Here is a 17,140-nt window from a genome sequence, read left to right as displayed (position 1 = left end):
GATGGCTGCCAGGAGCGTGTCATCTGTCTACCTGCAGCTGTCCACCACTTCTCTGAGTCGTTCAATACTGTGGCATTGGAGCAGGACAGCTGAACAGTCTGTGATGAAAAGCCACTTAGATTTATTGTTAAGGCAAATGCATTGAGAAGAAGGTTAAAAAAGGACATTTTGTAGATAACAAATGTAGCTTATTGTGACCTGTACTGTATGAAAATCATCAGAATGGATATGTTTAAGGACATCTCTGTTTACTCTGATATTTGAATTAGAACCTGTAGCTCGATGTATGAATAGTTTGCTTTGTCTGCTCAGCATAGCATCTAAAAAACACTAGAAAAGACTAGTTTTGTTAGACTACTAAATGCAATGACACAATAATAAGTATACTTTATGTATTGGAAAGCGTTCTATTGCTTTGAGTACCATATTTGGCTAATTGCATACACAAAAAATGTAAAAACTATTTTTTTAGTTCACTGCTTTGTGAGAAAGTACCCCACATTTGAAAACAAAAATAGTAAAAGCATACATTTCAGCACATTGCTGAAACTGAACAGACTGAAAAATAAAGTGATAGATCGTATGTAAAAGTGCCAAGACCTGTATTATTTGTAGTCCAGTTTTTAGAAAAAGATTATTTGATTATTTTCCTCTAAAATGTGGAATAGAAGTTAAAAAAAAGGTGTAGGAAAATGGAAATAATAAAGGCAATAGTCCTAAGCTCTACATTGAACATACAGGTGCAGTACTGGAGTAAAGATACTTGATTAGTTTCCACCTCTGACACTTGAATGTGTCACGTTGTCGCGCAGCGTTACTATGGCAACAGCTGACATCACTTTGTATTCTCACTCAAAAAGTCATACAGCTGTTCTCCGCAGAGCGACTCTGAAATGCCCCCCCGTCATTTCCATCTGAAATTCCTGCCATATTCACATATACAAACACATTTGCACCATTTCAGTTCGCTTGCACGCCCACCTCCTTCCTGACGTGCTTATTTCACTTACATACATTGTTTAAATGCCGCCTGTTTCCCTTCTGCTGAAACTTGACGGAGGACTGGTTTATGTTACAATGATTTCCACGAGCAAAAAATAGACCTGAAGATCAATAAACATCGGCCACGGATCTTTGTCTTTGATGTTTGTGCACTCTGTGTGTCTGTAGGTGTGCGTTTGTGTGTGTTTGTGTGCTATTCTGGATTAGAGTTTTGGCACAGATTTCAAAGGCCTTATCAGATGAAGGTTAGAATTCTGCACGCTTGATGAATAGCCACTCTGTATGCATTATGCTGTATATGTCCATGTTGCTGTCAGTGTTACGGATGGACTGCAAAGACTGTGTGCATGTCCAGACTAATAGCACTTACACTCACTCATTTATTTGTCATACTGTAATGCTTAAAGCTTCCACCTCTAATATCCACCGCTGAACTGGCAGGATGGTTACACAAGCTGCAAGCTGTGCAAATGTATAGCAACTATGTCAATAACATTCATCAAAGGCCTGACATACAGAGGAAAACTCCACCCTCTTCAACCAGTATTAGGTCCCTTCTATTGTTGAACACCTCATTCTGTTGGAGATTTCTTAAATTGGCTTTTTTTCCCCCCCTTCAAAGACAAATAATGATAAAGTAAAATCATGTTATTAGAAATTGTTGCGAATGTATTGAAAATTAAACACAGAAATCTCTCATTTAAAAAGTTATTTCAGACAATATTGGTGCAAATCAGGTCCCATTTGTTTGGTTTATGCTGGTGCCGTGTCTAGAACCTGATTGGAATCTATCAGTGGCCAACTGAATGGTTTGGTAATAGCTCGGCACACCGGTCTATATAAGGTCCTATGATTCACACTGCATATCAGGAAATAAAGCTACAAAATCGCCGTGATAAACTGTAGCCAGACATAGATCAGGTCAAGGGCATAAAGCTTTGACTATTCCCACCAGAAACAATGGCCTCAATAAAGAAGCCACCAGGACTTTTCTTAAAATTGGCTATCCAGCCAAACTGAGTAACTGAACAAGTAGGTCCTTGATCAGGGAAGTGCAAGAACCCAGCAATCACTATATTGGAACCTCAGAAGTCCTCTATAGGAGAACCTGTTGGAAGGACGGCCATCTCTCAGCAGCACTTCATCAACCAGTCCTTTCTGGTTGAGCGGCATGGTGGAAGCTCCTCTTGAGTAAAACACATGATAACCCACTTGGAGTTTACCAAACTGTTTTGCAATTAGTCTGATTACATGAGGAAATTGATCCTATGGTCTGGTGAGACAAAAACGGATCTCCTTTGAGATAATGTCTTGTTGAACAACAGGCTCATCACCTGACCAACATCCTCCCGTCGGCGAAGCACGGAGGTGGCAGCATCATGCCTTAGGGTTGTCTCTCAGCAGCAGGGACAGCGAAACTGGTCAGAATGGAAGGAAAGATGAATGCAACTAAATAAATAAAGGTTCTTTAAAAAAAAAAAAAAACTGCGCCACAGTGTGCTGACATGAGACATGTGTGACAGTTCACCTTTCAGAAGGACAGTGACCTGCAGCAGAAGGCCAAGATAAACCTAGAGTGGCGTCAGGACAAATGTCTGACTGTCTTTAGTGAGCAAGCCAAAGCCCAAACTTAAACCCACAGAACATCTGTGGAGAGACCTGAAGGTGGCAGTTCAGACACTTCACATCCAATCTGACCGAGTTTGAGAGGATCTGCCAGGAATAATAGGATAAACTGCAAATCCTGTAGAGACCTACCCAAGAAGACGGTAGGCTGCAATTGCTGCCAAAGGAGCTTCTACAAAGTACTGAACAATGTGACTACTTATATGACTGAGATAGTTCTATATTATGAATAAAATTGCTTTAAAAAAAAGAAGATCTGAGTCATTGTGGGTCAGTGAGTTCAAAGTGGTCGACAAAATGTCGATTTTTATCAATATGAAACTGAATTTACAGCTCAAGGTGAGCAGGTCTGAACACTTTCTTCTGTAATCAATGTCTGTAAAACATCCTGTTTTCCATTAAACACCCTCTTTTGGCTTGGGCAGCATCGGATCTATGGCCGTGTTACAAATTTTGCAGCGCTCTTACTGACATCTGAGATTGCAAACACTTTTCACAGTATCAAGATCATATCAAATGTAAATATCCTCTGAGGAATATAATTAATAATTGATGCTGGGCAAGAAAATATGGAAAAGAAAGAGACAGGGTGATATGCCCACCTTAACTCCAATAGTATCTGTAGCCACTGGCAAAAGCATACAAACAACAGCTGCACAGTTCCCTGCACACTGAACACACACGCACACATACTACAGGCTCATGTCCTGCTGCAGGCAGGGGCGTGTTGTACTCATACATATATACAGCCCCAACACACCTGCCACAACAGAGCACAGCTGTCAGTGCATCACCCTTTACCCTATACGTAACCTCAGTGAGCACGCACACACACACACGCACACACGCAGCCTAATTCGGCACATACATGACAAAACACACGGCTGATTGTCCGCTAACACCTGAGCACACATTCACTTATAAAGCAGGATTCAACTCGCACTGAGCCTGCACACAAGGCAGCCTAAACCAAACATACACTTCTCTTCTGTGTCAGTGTTTGTAGCCACATTTAGATGGGCAACAATGCAGATGACAGTGATTTAAGGAGCTCTAAGAAAAAAACACCGACTTCAAAATTAAGGATATTAAAAATATAACACGATGCATGCAGATCCATTAAACTTTATGCTCAAAAAATTGGCATGGTTGTTCTAAACTCATAGCTATAATTGAAATAGGATTAAATTAAAGGTATGGCCTTCTTTATAGTATCTGCTGTATGTTTTATTAATAACACACACACACAGAGAAGGAACAGAGAACAAGGGGAATGCTAATTGCCTTGCACACACTCACACACACACATAATAAATGTCAGATCACTACAATGTAACTGAAGCCCAGCTCCTCCTCTTTCTCATGTATTCGCTGCTGAAATGATATCGGAAATTTTGAATAGAGACAAAACAAAAGCCAAAGTGTACCGGAGAAATGGGAGAATGAAATAGAAGTGTGCAACATTTTATAACCTATAAATAAGTGATGTGCCTCACTTGCCGTGTGACCCCCTCTTTTCTAACCATTCCTCCCTCTCAGCCCCGGCTTTGCCCCCCAGCTCGCTGCCGCTATCTCACCGTCTCACTGAGGGGGAGGGGAGCGATGAAAGGAAGTATGAGTGACAGATAAGTAGATGACTATACTGTCCCAGCCCTCATTAAAACTCTGCGCTTATATCATCCGCCGCTCCAACCCTCCTCTCCTCCTCCTCCGCATGGATCCCTGGCAAATGATACCCCGGGAGAGGAAGAGAGAGGAGAGAGGAGGGAGGTGCTGCTCATCAGTTATTCCTGTTCTCTGACCTAACTTGACAACCAGCTCCAATAACGAGACAAAGAGGGATGAGACAGAGATTTTGCCAGAGACCAGGATGTTGACAAGGAAGTGAACTGTCCTAAATTGGCAGATAATGGGCCTGCTGTGGCCGGTCTGTAACAAATCATTGTCCAAACCTCCTCCACCGTGCTCTGAGATCACTCTGAATACAGTGGATCTCAAACATGTGTTCATTCATTGTCCTTTTTTTTTTCCATTTTACAAGCCTTAAGCTATGAATAGATTGTTGGTCAGTTGCAGGGTGGGATGTACTGCAATAATGGCTTTTCTTTTTTCTACAGAAAGCTCTGACATTTCATCTGTAACCCTGTGAGTCACACTGTAAAACCTCTTAACCCAAACAAATCACACAATGTGCCTCTCAGTACAAACAGACCTCAAACTATAATCAGACACAAGGTTTAAAATAACAAATGTGCCACTCGGTTTACAGTATACGCTATAACCATGGATAAAAAGCCCACAAGACTGCATAAAAATTCGTGCTTAAAATACAACAAAAAGGTCATTTAATATGCTTGTTTATTTATTCAACCTTTCTCCACAGATTTTGGTTTATTCATAATCTTCTATAAAAATTCATGAAAAACCTGACAAGCATTTGTCGTCCAGTGTTTTTCTAAAGCCACACGGACTTCGGAGTGCACGGAGAGGCTCCCTGCATGCTTTCAGCCGCAAACAGGATATAATCAAGAGCTAGGAAATTGCAAGTACAATAAGTGTGTTAACAGTCTTTTTAGGCACTGGAGTCTCTGGAGTCCCATGCCAGGACTCATGATGAAAGATATGTTGTTTCTTTAGTTCACTGCTTGAATGGATTTAAGACTACATTATTCACATTAGCACTTCCAGTTGAATTGAAACGGGAAATAAATAAAAAATACAAACTTATATTCTCAAATTAGAGCATTACTAGTGTCACTGTGATTCAGGGAGTAAACATGGTTTTCCCAAAACGGAGTCAAATAAATGTCAAATTAATGTTATCATGAAGGCATGTCTTAGACACAAACTGACAACATATTTCTGAAATAAGATGCAAGGGAACAAAAAAGAATACGTGGAAGTTCTGATGCCAAACTGGACGAAAGAAAACAGAACGAATGCTGATTCTGGTTTATCACTTGGTCCCATAATGCTTGTTTGAAGACTGGCCGTACAGCCCGTAGAAGTCAGGATGCCTGGCTGTCTGTGACGCTTCCATCAGCCCCCTCATGGGAAAATGCTGCAGTGGCTGACTTGCAGGTAGCGGGGCATGTGCGGGAAACTCCTGAGAGGTCATGGAGGGGAAGGAGTCGGGCGCTGGGTACGGAGGCCGGGCATGAGCAGCGGGGGCCCTGGAGCAGCAGCAGTTATTCAGGGTACACATCAGTACTTTCCTGCCTTCGTACATGGCTTGTTGCGAGGCACCTCCACTGGGATAGTGGGACGGTGGGAATAAGGTCCCTGAGTGGTGGCTAGAGCTGGATGCGAGACCCACCATGTGATGGGCCGGAGCGTCAAGCAGCCGACTATGGCCGGGGCCAGCGTGAGGATTCTGGGAGAGGACTTCCGAGGGATACATAGATGACGCACGATGACTCTGGTCGGGCAGGAAGGGTTTTTTGCTGCTGTAGAGCAAAGGTGGAGCATCCTGGGAGGAGGAGTTTTCTGTGTTACTCTCCAGAAAAGCCATGCTGTATTTTCTTTTCTGTAATCCTGAAGTAGTCCCAATTTGTGAGCCAGCAGAGCTGCTGTGAGACTGCACAATCTCAAGAAGGGGCGCCTCATGGAACGGTTCTGAGAAAGCAGTGGTTGGGGAGGAAGAGATAAAAATTTATTCTGATCATATTATATCCCAGAAACTAGTGAATGTTTTACAGTTTTACGTAACCATTATCTTTAGTTATTCACTGCATTTCATTCTTACCTTCCAGCGTTTTTCGTAAGTTCTTTTCTCTCGTCGAGAGCTCGGATAGCAAATGATTAGAGTTGAGCTGGCCCACTCTGAGTGGAGAGATGGCACTACTCAGGTATGAGTTTGACCTGATGAAAGACAAACACGAGTAAAACCACTGGAACAAGAAGAGCTGAGATTCACACTACACATTACTTTACATGTCAACTGAAAAATACACAACATACAACGTCACGACATGAGTATCCCAGCTATAATCAGACTTTTGAAGAATCCCATTCAGGAGCATTTTGTATTTAAAGACTTAATAATTAAATTTGCTCGATCAAAGTACTTTGGAAGGTATTAAGTAAAAACTCATACAGCTGTTCCCCCACTATTGAGTAAAAAACATTATACTGTCACACACCTTTCTCTGATTTAAATGTTTAAATTGCCAGTTATGCTTCATTTACAGAGTAAAAAAACAGAAGTCAGGGGTGTAACACAGTGAGCTGGACCAAGAGTCGCGATATATTGTCTCTCTTTCTTTTGACTGAATGAAGAGCTGATTCTAAATCAAACAGTGAGACTGTGAAAAATCCCCACTCATTATCAAATCTGTTAGCATTTGTTATGCATTTCTGTGTTCTGTGTAAATGTCATATCCTAAATATGATTAAAACCAGGATAAATCCAATAAGCTTTCTATGTAATCACTCTCACTGAAGCGCACATCTGCCCTTTATGCTCGTACGTTTTGGGGAAGAGGTATAATCGTGAGGTTGTTCTCCAGATTTAGGTGACTTTTGCATGAACAGTTAGCTGCTAACAGGTGAAGAACTGCACAAGTATATGAAAAAGAAATTGTAGATGAGAAGATTATATCTGATTAACCAGTGTTCTCATTTTAATGAGCACAAAATGAGCATCAGTTCACAAAAAACTATGCATGAAAGTATTTCACATGTAATATTTCATTATCATGTATAAAAACTCATTTTAATTTGCAACATTTTCATGACGCGCAACATTTCATTTCATGTACAACATTGTTGGTGTAATGGACAACATTTCTTTCTGATTTTCATCTTGTTTTTCAGGTACACTATTTCATTATTATGTGCGATATTACTTATTACTTCAGTATAATTGCCAGCATTACTTCTTACTGTTCTATTCCAGTTCTACTTTACTGTACCTATTTTATTTCAGTATTGTATCATACTGATACTTATTGCTTTTCTGCTTTTTAGGAAGTGCATTTATTATTATATGTCTTTTTTTTATATCAATATCTGACACAAGAATTTTAATTAACAAAGTTTAGTCTCATCTTTTCTAATCTCTTATTCGCTTACTACCGAGAGATCAGCAGAATCTCAGAAGAAAAGCTCACCTGTCCATTAGCAGCTGGTAAGGTTTCGTGTTCTGAAAAAGACAATAAGATGCACAAGTCAATGAGACACACCATCTGCTTCAAACATCTCACTAACAACTACTATGAGCAAACCAGAATGCACAGACTAAAGGGCTTTCTGTAGATTAGCATCAGTGTTTCTTGCACATGATGCCTTTGTGTGATTGTACTGATACAAATGCATGCAGAAGAGACGGACAGAGAGTTGCAGATTGGTACCTTCATGAAGTTCACACTGTCTGCTCTTTGGAACAACGTTTGCACTGAGCTCAGGAGTTTCTCTGCTTCCTGGTGCTTCTCGTTGAGCTGCAGAACCTGCTGGGAGTTCTTCCTCACATACATGATGTAAGTGTTCTCCAGCATCTGCATGGTTTCTGCCTGGTTTGCTTCAAGCAACGCATGCATCCTCTGATACTGGGCTCTCACACGGTCCTTCAGCTCGGACACTGCATCCTGTGGAGACAGGTTGATACACAAGCATGCACACGCTTACTGTCTATTCACACAGAAAGTGGAATTTCAAACATCCACATACAATTTTCGAAACATTATTTAGCAGAAAACACATACAGACAAAGATAAAAGTAGCTTTTGCTGCAACACACAGTATTGATTGATGTGTCCAGTAACTGTATATTAAAGTCGTTTTTTTCTTCCTACATTTTGTGGAATCTGTGCTTTTCATTTTCAGAGCTGAAGTAGTCATTTGTAAAATGCATTTTCAGTCCTAATACACTAACCAGTCACAGCTACGGATACATTTTCCTTTCATTTCCTAACAGTGAAAAAATGCAGTCATATCATTACAGCGGACAAAATTATAGCACAAACCCACATGATGACAAAGCAGCAAGGGACTGCTACTGATAATGTTCAGACGTCTCAGTAAGTATATGCTACGTGCATGTTGTGCTGTACCTTCATCAGTGTCTTGTCTAACTCCAGCTTGTTGAGCTGCTCATCGATGTTCTGAACACGACCTTCCAGTCTGTCTTGCTGCCTCATTAGCATGGCCTGTGGAGAGATGACATAGAGGAGATGGATTAGACAGATGAACCACAACAAGACACTCTGAAAATAGAAAAACAGAACAAACACACGCTGCAACTTTCTTAAATCTCGGGCCTCTGTCGTGACCTCAGACAACTTCCACCACAATCCTGATTAGACAGATTAAACAACAGCTGCCAACGACAAGCACATGCACTTATCCATTATGAGGGCACCAGCAAAGGTAAACACAATTGCACAAATCCATCTCTGATTTCTTCCTAGTTTGTCAGGGACCCTGCTACATCAAGTGAAGTCCATTGTTAGGACCAGCCTACTTCCTCTGTGGGCTCAATCAAGAGTGCAAAAAGAGCCAAAGGCCAGTGAAAGAGCCAGTAAACATAATCCTTCTCCATTTGCTGCAGGAGATGGAAATCAATCTGCAGTCACAGACTGACAGCTAACTGGGAACAGGGGAGGGCAGGTAGGCTTTTTAATGAACTGTTTCTGCATGGGAAAGGCACCATGCCCAAATAAGAGAAAACCTGCTGTCATGGCAACAAAGCCTTGTGTATGTATTTATATGTGAAAGCTAATGTGTATGTGAGGGAGCGAGGTGGGGAGGGGGGGCAAAAAGCGGGGGTGTCTCACTACCCCTCTCTGCTTTCTCAGTTTGCCACATGCATTGCTCCCATTGTTTGCATTGGCCTCTGTGTCAGTGACAGATTGTCATGTCTGTGTGCACAGCACCGGGGTCTGCTCTCTCCCTCCCCACCAGTGTGCACCAGAGAAAGGGAATGGGAGTAAAGGCACTGCTTACACATGCCAAGAACGGACCAAAAGAAAGTGAGAAAGACATACAAAAAAAAAAGCGAAACCAGAAGAAAAAAAAAAAAGTTTGAAGCAAAAAAGAGATAGGGAGAATGAGGACATTCCTGTGGTCTCAAGTGAGCGAGTTTCAGGGTAGTTACACTGTGGTATCACAGCAACAGGCCTCTTCAGCTGCTTACAACACTCATGTTGTAAGCAGCAGTTGATGTCCATAAGACGTCCACTGGCAGGCCGCTAGACTACAGTGAACACTTCCAACAGTCCAACTAGTCTCTAAAACAAAACTGCAAAAAAAGATTCTAAAATGACATAAAACACTAATCAGCACTGTTACAATAATACTACACCCTCTGTTACTTGAATATTCTTTAAACTGCAGAAGACTGCTGACATGTTTTACACCTGGGAAGCAGGAGATGGATTTTTGTTTCCTCTGGTTCTTGAAGGAGGCAGAAACTTGAGTTATAACATGGACTTTGAATATTGACAAAGGATGCACTAACACATGTCACTTTTGGGTCAATTGGGAAAACTGGGACAACCTGTAAACACAACACTAACATACTGTCACCATACAGAGCTGCTGACAGAAGTATTAGCAAACAGCAGCACGGTTCATTTGGATTCATATTTTTAGTGTCCACCAACCTTCTTTGCAGCTAAATGCACTTAAATAGAAGCCAGTCCCTAGCTTTGCTGTGAGCTAACTTTATTGGTACTTTGTCAGGCTACTATTCAAGGCTGGGCAGTTGATTTATAAAAGTTCTCTGCAGCTGTTTGCTGCAGCTGAAAATGTGGCTGATGAGATTTGCCTAAATCAGTAAAAATCACCATAAAGTCGTAAAACCACATCAATTAGCTGAAGATGCTATTAAAAAGAAAAAAAGGAAAAGAAGAAGCAAAAAGCTGCAGAGCTGGGTCACAGCTCTCACTGGATTTGTTGCTGTAAGTGACCCCTCTCACATCACCCACAGTCATCTGATCCATTGTTAATATAAAAATATTGATCAGGACAGCTTTGTGCGCTTAGAGGATTTGTAGGAGATGTGTTTCTGCATTTCCAATCATTTCTTCATGCATTAGTTACTGCGTCACCATTGCAGTGCTGACCATCGTTTTAAGAAATTGGTTCGACAAGACAAGAATACATTTTGCTCTGTAAGTGTGATATTGAGGCTTATGCAGTGTTGGCATAAAGGATGGGGACATACTGAAGCAGCTGGACAAACATCAGAAAATGTCAGATCATACAGGTGCTGGTTGATGACCGGTTATTACTAACTTCACATCGCTACATTTTCAGTTTGGTGAAATGTAACCGACAGCTTCACTTGCACAGGATTCTTTGCCATTCATGGCCAGAAAAGAATCTGGGATACTTTCCCTGTAGCTTAGCAAGCTCAGGACCACACATCTAGGAAACCACTCTTCCTAATGCTTCAACTTTGGGGCACTTGAGCTAAATTCATATACAGCATGAGGGAGAAAGCTGAACATTTGTGCAATGATTAAAAACAGATCTTAACCGGGAAAAGGCCTTTAGGGGCGGTGACTACACATGACAGCATGCATGATCATTCCCACGTACAGTAAAGGAAATGACTCTGTCTATGTAACCTAACTGACAGGAATCTAAGCATTGTCCGGTTATTTCTGGCCATTCGACACACAGAAATGACTCATCAGTAAACCATCAGTAGGTTTTAAATCTCAACTCTTATCATTTTGATGCTGATGATTTTCCTTTGGTGCTGGATAAAATCTATTTGAGGGGTGCCCAAAACATCTCTGGGGGACACAGAAAGTTCTTAAAAAATGGAAAAGTTCTGTTAAGTGTTTCACTATTGTTAATGCCTCAGTTAGTGTATTAAATGTCCCTGTATTGTTTGTACCACAAACATTCTACCAGCAATGCACATGAGGATTGTGGAGGTATTAGAAAAGTTGGTAGGCATGTTTTTTTGAATGGAAGCTCATTCATTTCATAAAAACTCAACCAGTTTAACTTCATACACTGATGAGGAGGTCACACATTCCCACCAACAGCACAGGCGAAGGTGTTAACTTTATCAATGAAAAAGCAGCAGCAGAAGAAGAAGATATGTCAATGATGTGGTGCGGCCAAAAGACACACAAGTAGACACTAAGATTACATGCACACACTTTTGTGTACCTAGCGAGGCGGTGGCCTGTTCTGCAGATATTAATGTGTTGCAGCGTGTCACATTTTTTTTTACACCTTCTCACACAAGACTGGCAGAATTTATGTTGAAAAGCAGCACAGTGGTCCTTAATCCTGTTTCACACCGCCATAACACATCCCACACCTTTACTACATCTCGACACTACATCTTGGTTACACAAGAGGCAGTTTCAGCTAAACACTCCTCTTCAAACAAACTGATTATACCCATATCAATTGACTCTACCCTGCGAGCTCACGTGGTACCTGGTTAACTGGCTCAGTTTCCTGTACCTTCCAGTTTTCCGTGTACTGTGAGCACAGGACATTCTAACTTTTCATGCAGTACACTGGCATTAGTCATCGCTGTTTTAACACAATGCATAAAACCTCAGTGTTACCTCATACTGTCACTGTGAATGTTGTATTGACAAAGCAGCAGAGAACACTTTGTTGGGTTATTGGTGTCATAAATGGCGAGCTGCTTTGGCTTCACATCATGGCAGCAGCTTTTCTGTGCCTTGATGCTTCTGCTAAACAACTGTGTCTTCCTCATTTTGTCCTGTTTCCTCCAATTCCTTTTTTTTTTTGTCTCGTTGTATGTTTGAAATAGCATAAGGGGGCAGGGGCAGCATAGCAGAATGAAAGCCTACCTTTATCAAGCTTAAACCCGCCAATGATCACTTTCCCCACTGTCCTATTTAGGCATCCAGACACCCGCAGGTTGCCAGGAAGCTCATGTTTAAATGAGGAGCCTCAGGCTCAATGAACAGAGAGCCTCTTTCACAATCAACTGACAACTATTCCCCACTTCTGATGTCAATGGACTGCCCTCAGCATTCTGGGGAACTGACTCACTTCAGCCCAGATACAAGAAACTGCAAACAGCAGAGCTTCCATGAGCGATGGTTTCCTGCTGAGGTGCCTGAGAAAACTAAGGTGAGGTTGTGTGGGAGGGCTCCTCCTCCGCTTGTCCCAGGGACGACATTACTATTATATTACTCTTCCCTTCTCGTCTTGAAATTACCAGCAAGCCTGCAAAAGGTTACTGTAAAAGTCTCCTTTGGGAGCCAAAGATAACCATAGATATGAACATAGCCACGTTGGTTTTTCCCTTTTTGTTTATCCCAAAAGCAACAAGAGTGTTGCCAGGGGAATTTAAAATCCTTTTACCAAAATAGACCACAGCTCAGTCAAGGAGAAAGACCTCTCAGTAAGTAATGATGAGAAGCCACTCCGGCCTCAGATTACTTTAACAAATGTCCCTGCATAAAAGAAGCCTAACTTTTTGGCTATTGCCACATTTATCAATAAATTAGAGTGCAGTGCGTGTCTGAAGGCCCAACCATGGACAGTGTTAATCTGAGAAGAGGCAGGAACTCTGACTCCTGGATAACTCCATTTGCGAACATACAGTTGTGAAAGAACAGAAAGATGGGTGGGTGTGTGCATGTGAATGTGTAGAGAGAGCAGCTGTGGAAAGGGCTGAACAGACATCTTTTGTCCCAATAATAGCTCTGAACCAGGGCAACAGTTTGCACTAAAGACTTCAACTGATTTAGAGCTTTGTGATCTACTGTGGAAAGAAATGCGTCTGTAAGTTTCCCAACTGGAATAATGCAATCACCGAAAGTATCAACAAGACAGCAACACGGCAGATGCTAAAACTAATCTGATTCTCACTCCCACCCCTTCACAGATAGGGAGGAACAGGGAAGAAATGCGTATATGGCCGTGTGGGTGGTTGATTTTTACACCTTTCTACTCACATTAGACTTGTGAGAAAGAGAGCTAACTGAAAATAAAGTAGAGAACTGAGGACAACACATAGGTGGACCGAGACATGACGGGCTGGTTTCATGAGAGAGGAATTCCTCCATTCATCTGGAGGTCAACACACATTCTAAAGGATCTATTCTCCTCTTTCCGTCCTTTCTTTACATTCTACCCCCAAAAAAAATTCCTCAGAATGACCTTCCAACCGCAGAGAATGGCTTCGATGCTGGCTTGTGAACATTTTCACAAACCGCCTTCATTTATCAGCTTCCACAGTCTGGCCAGTGTGCATGAAACCGATCAGGGCGGCTAACATAAACAAACCACATGTGGATCCGCCCCCACTGCACAGGGGTCATCATTTCCGGTGGATGCAGATTGCATCACAGCACTTACCCGAGGGCACAGCGCTGCTAATGGGAAGGCGTGGCGGTCTGGAGTGGCTGGTATGATCAAGGTTAAAAGCAGTGTGTGTGTGTGTGTGTGGGGGGGGGGAAGTATTGCCTGCATGTGTGTGTGCATGTGTGCATGTGTGTGTGTGCTATCATCTACCCAGAGGGGTGGCTTTCACCTGTCCAGTCCTTTCACATCAGATTAGATTAAAAGAGGAGGCAAAGAGGGAAAGTCTTTATAGACTAGTGAACTGAAAGAAATGTCTGCTTGCTTGAAATTCAAACACACAACCATGTAACGCGTGCACCTTTCAGAGCTTCTCAGAGTTTGAGCGCATGTGTGGGTGCGATTTTGTCTACCTGCATTTGTATGCGTTGTGTATCCACGTCGCAGACTGTGTGTCTTTGGTTAGTGCAGTGAGAGATGCAGCAGAACGGACACAGAGCCACCTGCTCGTCCTCACAGTGGAGCAGCCTGTACTCCTCATGGCTGGGACAGGTCCAAGCGCTCAGCTCCTCGGCGTCGACTAACAGGTGTCCCGGGGCGGCGCACGGCTGCTGTAGGTGCGTCTGGATGTGGGTCTGACAGCAGGGCTCCTTGCAGCGCAGACAGACTTTGCGCACGGGCAGCGGGGGGCCTCGTCTACAGAGGACACAGTGCAGCACAGCGGGGACTTTCTCAGTGTTCAAAGCATTAAAGCGCTTCACTATGTTGGCCAGCTTGAAGTTCTTCTCCAGTGTGGGTTTCTGCTCGTAGTCATGGTTGCACTCGGGACAGCGGACCGCAGCGTTGTCTTTGGCCCAAGCCTCAGAGATGCAACCCTTGCAGAAGTTGTGCTTGCACGGCAGCTGGATGGGTTCGTCGAAAACATTCAGGCAAATGGGACACAGCAGCTCCTCTTCGAAGCAGTTCTTCCATGTTGCATCCATGACTTCGGCCGGATCCAAACTGATGGTGGGCGACTGAAGAGAGCAGAACTGAGATTTTAGTTTCTAAATATAGATCGCTGCTCTCTTATTTTGGAAATAAAAACATCCTCAGGAGCACATTATTCTAATCTTTTTTAGCATATTGACACCAAAAATGGCACAACAAGATCCAAGCAGACATACAATTCTTTTGAGGTACTGAAAGTGTGTAACAGTAACACAACTGGCATTAAGGAGCAACACCATGCAGGCAGAGGGAAAAACAGGTAAGATCAAGTCTCCAATCACAGTGAAACTCAGGCAACAAACCCTGAATTTATTTTCTATATAATGCCACACTTGTTCGTTTCCTTGGGGGGAAGCGAGCTGTGGCATTTCAAAGCGAGTGACAACTTGCTACAGAATAAAACTGGAAGCAGGACTCTTGTGTCTAATTAAATGTTACACTGAGCTTCACTGACATTTCATATGTACGCTGAAGGCTCTCTCCCCTGCTCTTAATTAGAGCACTTTACCGACACACACACACACACACACACACACACTGGACGTATTCTTACGGAAGAAACGCAACGTTACCAACTATTTATTTTCCATGTCGTCGGCGGACTCCGGTGCACCTACACCGCCGCTGAGCTTGTCATCCAGCCCGCGGTAAGATCCAGCTCCTCCGGTTAGATTACAGCCCGACGCAGCGCTCCTTCTCCTTCTCCGGTTGTTTTTTTTTTTTTAAACAAAAAAAAAATCCCGGCTGCTTTTCTTCGGCTGCTCTCGCTTCTCCGTCAACTCTTTGAGTGATATTTGATGGTGAAGTGCGGCCAGATAGTAAGTGGTCGGAAGGGAGCGCAGTGCTTCCACACACCGACGGCCCCCTCCAATAACGTGACCCGTCACAGAGTTGATACATGGACGGGGAGGAGCCGCCGGCAGCAGCGGCAGCAGCAGCAGCGGAGGAGGAGGAGGAGGAGGAGGGACAGAGAACAGCCACAGCAAACTCTACCGGACACACTGGAGAAGACCGGCAGGCATTTGGGTGACCCCGCGGTGCTTCCCCGAGAGGAGTCATGGCCGGCTGGAGGGGGGGAGCTGAGTCCCCCCAGGGGCCCAGGAGAGGGTCCAGAGGAGGCCTCCATTCAAAATAAACCACTAATGTAGGTTATAATGGGGACGTTATGTCAAATCTAGTAGAGGAAGACAAAAAGTAGTGATGGATCAACTATATGAGGAGTTTTCTTACACAAATAAGAGCAATGTTTAATAATAAAGTTTGGGGTTTTTTAAACATATGAAGAGTTCATTTGCAAAAACAGATTACTCAATTTTTGTAGATTTTCAGAACATTTTTTTGTTTGCTTGAGATAATATCAATCACACTGAAGAGTGGATTTGACTCAGTAGAAATGACATGAAAAAATAGAGACAACTTAAGTTTGATTGATTTTGTCTCAGGTAGACGATGGAAAAGTAGGTTTTCTGAAGGTTTGTGAAGGTTTTGCAAATGAACTCTTCATATATTTATTGATCACATTTAACACAACTTATTGCAAATACTTATTCTAATTATTATTATTGATGTTCTTATTATCAATAATAATAATAATAATAATAATAATGGCTATAAGTGATCATGTTTTTTTTTGTTTTTTTTTTTAATGTAGCTTTTATTTAACCCTCTTCAGGACTTTCATGTTGCCATACGAAGAAGGTCTTTCTTTTGTGAGTATGACGAAATATTTGCTAGCATTCATTCTAGACTTTTATACTACGTTAAATAAATTTTTTGAAAAGTTGAGGTATTTTTGGTTCCAAATTTATAAATATAAAAAAAATCTTCAAAAAACAACAACAACAACAACAACAAACAACAACAATATCTGTCACCTAAACCAAATGGCCTGGTGTCCAAAAGACCCCAAAAGTCCTGAATAGGGTTAAACATAGGTATTTATTGATTTCACACATTTAACACAACTCATTGTCACAATAATAATAATAATAATAATAATAATAATAATAATAATAATAATAATAATAATAATAATGATGGCTATTAGTGATCATATTTATCCTTTATTTAGGTCGATCCCGTTGAGATACAACGACCTCTTTTTCAAGGGAAGGGTCACCACATTGGAATGGATGAATGGGTTCCTCTGATGTTTTCGGGACCCTGTCAGAGACCTGTGAATGAAACTTTCTTATTATCTCAGTCAGACATTTCACATATTTAGTCATGTACTCATCAGTCCACAGCAGGGTGACCTTGTGTGGAGTAAGCG

The 17,140-nt window shown here is 42.2% G+C and overlaps 1 protein-coding gene across 1 annotated transcript; it reads right to left on the bottom strand.

Moving 5' to 3' along the window:
• Window positions 1-4,968: 4,968 nt before the first annotated feature.
• On the bottom strand, window positions 4,969-15,715 carry LOC103357721 (probable E3 ubiquitin-protein ligase TRIM8). The gene is given in 8 exon segments (XM_074465722.1): window positions 4,969-6,243; window positions 6,374-6,489; window positions 7,740-7,771; window positions 7,980-8,213; window positions 8,679-8,774; window positions 14,292-14,872; window positions 14,875-14,894; window positions 15,445-15,715. Coding segments are annotated over 8 exon segments (1,752 nt in total). The 5' UTR covers window positions 15,459-15,715; the 3' UTR covers window positions 4,969-5,584.
• Between the last annotated feature and the right edge of the window lie 1,425 nt (window positions 15,716-17,140).

Source organism: Stegastes partitus, unplaced genomic scaffold (assembly GCF_000690725.1).
Source record: "Stegastes partitus isolate 25-593 unplaced genomic scaffold, Stegastes_partitus-1.0.2 Scaffold270, whole genome shotgun sequence".
Classification (NCBI taxonomy): Eukaryota; Metazoa; Chordata; class Actinopteri; family Pomacentridae; genus Stegastes; species Stegastes partitus.
This window is presented reverse-complemented; position numbering and strand designations above follow the sequence as displayed.